Source organism: Bison bison, unplaced genomic scaffold (assembly GCF_000754665.1).
Source record: "Bison bison bison isolate TAMUID 2011002044 unplaced genomic scaffold, Bison_UMD1.0 scf7180017864516, whole genome shotgun sequence".
Taxonomy (NCBI): domain Eukaryota; kingdom Metazoa; phylum Chordata; class Mammalia; order Artiodactyla; family Bovidae; genus Bison; species Bison bison.
The window spans coordinates 11,250,997-11,257,835 of record NW_011495069.1 but is presented as its reverse complement, the minus strand read 5'-3'; the positions used below and the strand labels follow the sequence as shown (position 1 = coordinate 11,257,835).

General features: G+C 57.6%; 1 protein-coding gene across 1 annotated transcript in view; it reads right to left on the bottom strand.

Annotated features, from left to right (window-relative positions):
* Positions 1–6,839, bottom strand: part of PTPRU (protein tyrosine phosphatase, receptor type, U) — an 89,415-nt gene that overhangs the window by 35,740 nt on the left and 46,836 nt on the right. Inside the window, exons 13-14 of the mRNA XM_010830265.1 lie at positions 5,876–5,912; positions 4,816–4,954 (exon numbers count right to left, since the gene is read on the bottom strand). Coding sequence (XP_010828567.1) covers positions 4,816–4,954; positions 5,876–5,912 — 176 coding nt within the window. The remainder of the gene's footprint in view (positions 1–4,815; positions 4,955–5,875; positions 5,913–6,839) is intronic.

The following is a 6,839-nucleotide window of genomic DNA, read 5'->3' as shown; positions in this document are numbered from 1 at the left end:
GGGGGGAGGCGCTCCCCAGGAGGGGCGGGGCCCCCGGGCAGGGGCGCTACTTACGGGTAGTAGGAGTAGGCATAGTGGTTTCTCCTGGCAGCGTGCAAAGAGAACACACAGGTGGGCCACGGTTCGTGCATGAGGTGGGGCCCAGGGCAGCACCGCCAGCGGGAGGGGCCTGATGCTTTCTCTGCTGGGGACCGGGCTGGCCTGGGACCGAAGGGTCAGAAGGGCCTTCTCTGACCCAAGGGCTGGCCCGGCTCCTTCCAGAACCTTCCCCAAGCCCACTGCTGGAGTGAGAGGAGGTGGGGAAAGGGCTGGGAGGGAAGCAGAGCTTTTACACACGTGTTCACAAAGAGAAATACACATGCAGACATGTTCATGGATACACACACTCACATAGAAACACATGGACTCACTCATGTACTTACAAACACAGACCTATTACATACATGCAGACACTCAGACACATGTTCTCAAACACACAGATTGACACACAGAGATACCTACAGAGACATATATTCACAAATACACACTCACATAGAAACACATGGACTCGCTCATGTACTTACAAACACAGACCTATGACATACATGCACTCAGACACATGTACTCAAACACACAGAGATACATACATAGACATATATTCACAAACACACACTCACATAGAAGCACAAGGACACACTCATGCACTTACACAGACCTACATGCAGACACTCAGACACCTGTACTCGAACACACACACTGGCACACACAGATACATACACAGACATATATTCACAAACACACTCACACACAGATGCCTGCACTCACACACTCGAGGTAACTGTGCACTCATCCTTGCAGACCACTCCCCGCAGTCCCCATGCCACCCCCTTGCTCCCCGCAGGCTCCACTGCCCCTGAAGGGACAGCCCTCTGCAAGCTGGGAAGAAATGAGTGGCCAGGAAGGGGAGGGGGGCTGGACGCCAGGGGGGCCCCCCTCAGCCACGCGGACTGCCCCTGGGTGTGGGGTCCATTAAAGGAGCCGCGTGGCCCCCTCGTGAGCACCCAGAGCACAGCTGGGCCGAGAGCCCTGACGGGACCTCGAGGCACCGGCAGTGGGGTCGTGGGGCAGGTCTGATCCCACCTCCCCGGCGAGGAGCCGGGTCCCAAGAGTCATGTCAGCCCGAGGCTCACAGGGGGTCAGCGAGAGTCCAGACCAGGCCCAAGACCCTGACCCCAGAGCCAGCCCCTCCTGAGGCCCCTTCCAGGCCCGCTCCAGGATCCTCCACTCACCCGCGCCCACGTCACCCCGTCAGCAGGGAGGGGAAGGCAAGGAGAGGGGAGGGGAAGACAGAGGCCCAGCCAGGGCGGGAGAAACACTTATGGTCGCACAGCACGTCTTCCATCCTAGGGACAGAGTGGGGGTCCAGGGCCCTGAGCTGGTCAGAGTGGCCCTGAGGGCAGGGAGATGGGCTGAAGGAGTGGCATTCTTCTGGTCTCAGCTGAACTGTCATAACTTCAAAAGGGCCGATCCTATGGACTCCCCCACAATCACCAATTACATTAGTTCCCCCTTTACTCTCTCTCTGCCCCTTCACCCTGACACCCTGGTCTTTTCACAATTTGTGCTTTTTTTAGTTTAATGCCAGACTCCCCACCCATAGCCACAAAGCACAAGAGGACCGCATCGTGGTTGCTTTTGCCCACTGTGGATCCCCAGGGCCCAGGACAGTGCCCAGGGAATATGTATTCCCTCAATACAAATTTTATTAAACCGAGTAATCAATAAATGAAGAAAAATAACTAAAAGAACCCCATCTTTATGAGCTTCCATTTTCTCCTCTAAACAAGTGAGGTTAAAAATAATCCCCTCCTGGACAGCAAGCGTGCACCCAGCCTTTCCCTGCCCCTCTGCTTGCTGGGCGGGGGCGCAGGTTCAGGAGGACCCGAGTCATCCGTAAGTCATACACAGAGGACCCGGGGGACACACAGGCAACAGGACAGAACCTCCTCTGCCTTCATGCAGTTCTCAGTCCAGCAGGGAAGAGAAACACTGAGCAAAGCATGTGAGTATGTGAGTGAAGTGCAGGGTGGGGTGGGCAGGGTCGGGGGAGTGCTGCAAAGGGAAGTGGGAGGGTCTCTGGAAGCAGAACTAAAGGGTCCAACTGGCCTGGGGCAGCCCAGAGTTCCCAGGGGCAGGTGCATCCAGCCTCACTGTCCAGGGGGCAGGATGAAGAAGCTGAGACCTGCTCCCAGCCACCTCCACCCCACCCCCGGTGCCTCCTTCCTCCAGTAGGGTGCACGGGAACTCCCTGGGGGCTGCTCGCCCTTAGAAACCTCCTAATCTGTCCATTTCATCCATACCCCAGGCTGAACTGAACACCCCCATCCCTGCCAAAGCTGCTCTGCCCCATGGCACCCACGGTGCAGACTGAGGGAGCCCTCAAGAGCACAGTGAACCCAGAAGGCCAGGTAGGATTCGGGGGAAAGCAGCAAGGGGCTACAGAATGGGACTGAATGGCTTTTAGAGGATCTAAGAAGGAACAGGGCAAAGGCAGGTGGCTACGGGGAAGGGATCCTAGAGGCTTCCAGTAGCAGCTGCATGAAGTGGAGGGCTTCCCAGTGAGGCTCTGGTAGCATCTCTGACCCATCCATCCTCTCTTGGGCCTGGCACTCTCTTTGCTGGGGTGGGTGACCTTCCCTACTTTGCCAGTCTTCCCTTAAGAGTAGATCTGGAGAGACTCAAATACCGCCTGCAATTCCCCGAATCTGACCCCTCCCTTACAGCCCTCTATCTGTGCCACTCCCCACCCCCAGGGCCTCGCCCCCTATAGGAACTTCTGTGTGCCAGCCGTGGTGAGGCCCTTCACATGCCGGGCCACAAGGAGGATGAGCTTTGCGGTCAGGCCTGGGTCCAGTCAGGACCTGCTACTTAAAGTGACATGAGCGAGTCGCTTAATAATAGTTTCCCGACCTGTGAAAAGGAACTTAGATCTGCTTTGTGAGTCAGGATCCAGGAAGGAAAAATTCCCTGATGTCTCCCGAGTGCCGGAACAGCGCCTGGTACACAGTAGGTGATCAGTAACTACGGTTCTAATGGGTGATGTGTGGAGAGCTCTTGGCACAGCATAATACTCATTAAATGACAGTTTAAATGATTTTGCCTCAGGAAGCTTCACAGGGAACAATCAGAGCCTGATGCCCTGAACAGACCATCCCAGCACCCCACTGCTGGCATGCCCCCACCCCGAGACTCTTGGGGAGAGTCTTTTTCTTGCTGGTGCCTGGCCTCAGGCAAGGGGGGCCCTGCCCAGTTCTCCCTCTCTCCCTGGATCCTGCTTATCTGCTCCTGACAGCCCAGAGACCCAGAGCCAACCCACCCACGCGTGCCCAACTTGGCAGCAGCAAGGGTCGCAGAAGCCAGAGCCCAGGAGGGGAGAGGATGGAGCAGGCTCTGTCTCTGGCTCCCGGGTGACCTTGGGCAGGTCTCTGCCCGCTCTGGGGCTCAGCGTCTCCATTCCTCAACTAAGGGGCTTGGACCACAGTGTCCTGGGGCTGCCTGGTAGGGAATGAGGTGGGGCAAGGAAAATGAGGTGGGGCAGGGTCTCAGAAGCCCACCGAGTTCCAAACCAAGGCTCAGTCTTTAGTGCCCCATGTACTGGCTCTCAGGAGAGGTTTATTTAGTGTTTCGAAGATAGGTTCTGCTGCTTTTGGAAGATGGGAAAATCACTAGGCTAGACATCCTTGAGGGAGAAGGCAATGGCACCCTACTCCAGTACTCTCGCCTGGGAAATCCCATGGACAGGGGAGCCTGGTAGGGTGCAGTCCATGGGGTCGCTGGGAGTCGGACACGACTGAGCGAATTCACTTTCACTTTTCATTTTCATCCATTGGAGAAGGAAATGGCAACCCACTCCAGTGTTCTTGCCTGGAGAATCCCAGGGATGGGGGAGCCTGGTGGGCTGCTGTCTATGGGGTCGCACAGAGTCGGACACAACTGAAGCGACTTAGCAGCAGCAGCAGACATCCTTGAACTACAATGGCAGCTCTCAGTGTCCAGGTTCAGAGCCTCCACAGTTCTAAACTTGGAGATTCTCAGAATCTCACATCCTGGATTTCTAAAACTCCAAAACAGTTTAAGTTCTAGGTTCTAAGATAGGCTGGTATGCACTCTGCCCACTGTGAAATGTACCCAAAAATGCCTCCCACACAAACATAAGGCTGGACCTTTGAGGCCTGGGAAATGGCAAGGGCAGGAAGGGAGGTCTCCTCTGAGTCACAGGCCCAGAAGGACTCCTCAGGGATCAACAGTAACAGAGTCCAGGGCAAGCTGAGCCCAAGAGAAGATGGAGCCTGGGAAGAGCCGCTGCTCAGGGTCCTCGGTGTGAAGGGGAGTGAGCCCCACCCCCCACTGCTCAGGGACAACACGCCAACCCCGTGGTTAGGGCAGACTCGACGGCAGAAGATCTCTCATGCACTGAGGATGCCAAGTCAGGTCACCTCCCCACCATCCCCATCAGAACAGCCCAGCGGGCACAGTCGGGTGGGGCCACTCCCAGCACGGCTCCTTGGCAACGGGCACTGAGAGCCTTTCCCTGGACAGGGGCACCTGGCACCGGCCAGACCTGGGCTCCAGCCAAGCCACTCTGGGGCAGCTCCATCTGCAGAGTCTCGGGCTTCCCCTCACCGGCTTGGGTCGATCCACAGGCCTGATGCCCAGGTTGGCAGCCCTCCACACACCCGCCAGGCGGCTGCCCAACCGACCCTTAGCCTCCTCTCTGCTCACCCAGCCTCAGACAGGCAGAAGCCCCGGGTGGGCCAGGGCACTGGCCTCACTCACCCCTTTCGGATGATAATAATAATGGCCCCCAGCAGGAGGATGAGGACAGCAAGGCCCCCCGCACAGATGCCCAGGATGAGTCCCATCTCCTCCGACCTCTGGGACACCTCCAGGGGCTGTTTGCTTTCCTTGCAGGCGGCTGGGGAGAACAACACAGGACAGAGGATCAGAGCGGAGGCGGGAACCACCTTCCCCCTGCTTGCAGAGGTCTAAACTCCGGGAGTTGGTGATGGACAGGGAAGCCTGGCGTGCTGCAGTCCATGGGGGTCTCAAAGAGTCAGACATGACTGAGTGACTAAACTGAAGCCCCAAGAAATAAACCAGGCTGCACAAACAGGTGCACAAAAACATCTGCCCATCATCAGCACATGTCCCTCCTTTCAGTCAATCAGACCCATCTCTCACCGTCCCTCCCACCTTCCGCATCCTCCGGTCAGAGGCCTTACGTGCCCTGTGCCCCTATCTGGAATAGCTCCTCATCAGAACAGCCCAGCAGGCACAGGACTGTGGTGCCCACTGCGATGCCCTCTCTCCTGCCTCAAATCCTCCCCATCCTTCAGTGGATGGGGGATGGAGGATGTGTACGGGGCCTTCAGACGCAGCCTCCTGCCCTCCTGGGAGGCAACAAGGGAAGAGAATTACATATCGAGGGCTCGGTTAGGGCATCTCAGGACTGGAAACCACCCACATTCCCCATCTGGGAGCAGAGTCAGTGCTACAGGGTCCATGCTATCCCCCTTCTCCTCCCCACAGGAAAGGGGGCAGATACAGACTCCAGGACCAGGGTCCAGTACCCACCACCCCATTCCCAACTTCAATGGCTCACCCTCTGCCAGGCCCCTTCTGTGACCATAGTGGTGTGAGGGTGTGTGCCCAGGCTGGGAGAAGAAGCCCTCGAGATGGGGCACATAAGGCCCAAGAAGGGAAATGTTTCCTGGCCCCCACCAGTCTGCCAGACCTCCCGCCTCAGCTTCCACAGCCCTGAGTGCCCAGCGTCCACCTCCCCAGAGCCCAGCAAGTAAGAAACCTGCGGCGGAAGGACTGAATCAGGGGGACTTACCCTTCCGGGCGAGGCGGATGCAGTTCAGCCGGGTCTCCTGGAGGCACAGATGGAGTGGGTCTCAGCACTGCTGAAGCCAGGACCTGACCCTCCCCAGAGGCAACCTTAGACAGGCTGTCTTAGCCCTGGTCAGGGTTTTTCTGGTGTGAACTGTAACTAAACACACCCCACCGGCAGGAGGGTCGACGGGGAACCAGGGACGGAGGGGCCAAGAAGGGGAGGGGTCCACAAACAGACCGATGCCTTAGGAAAGTGGAATGAGATGGGTGGGAACAGGAAAAAAAAAAAAAAAAAACAAGGAGGGGGTAAGGAGGAGGTGCTCAGAAATGAGGGTAGCGCTCAGGTCCAGAGGTCCGCTTGGCCAGGGGGCAGCCTGGAAAGGAGTGATCCGAGGAGGGAGGAGCCTGGAGAAGGGCGGGGCTTCAGGGAGGGAGGAGGCGGGTCCTAGGCTTCAAGGTCAGGTGAAAGCCAGACGAGGAGAGGGACACCCTCTGGAGCCAGAGGAACCTGAGATGGAAGACCAGGGCCTCAGGAGGCGGCAGGGACCAGACTGGGAGCTTGGATAGAAATGAATCCGGGAAAAGCCCACCAGGCTCCTCTGTCATCTCTGGGATTCTCCAGGCAGGAATACTGGAGTGGGTTGCCATGCCCTCCTCCAGGGGATCTCCCCGACCCAGGAAATCAAACTCGGGTCTCCTGCATCGCAGGCAAATCTTTTACATCTGAGCCATCAGGGAAGAAGCCCCTGGAAAGGGTTAGTACTGGAGAGAAGGTGTCTGGGGTTAGGAGGGCAGGGCTCAGATGGGTAGGCAGAGGTGCACAGGGCTACGGGAGGCCTGGGCGCAATATGGGGAAGGAGGTGGAGAATACGGTTAGTGGGAGGCGAAGGGTGGAGGGGTAGAGGATGGGGCATTGTCTCCAGCTTCTGTAGCAGCCTGCTCCGGCCTGTCCTGAGCCTGCCCCC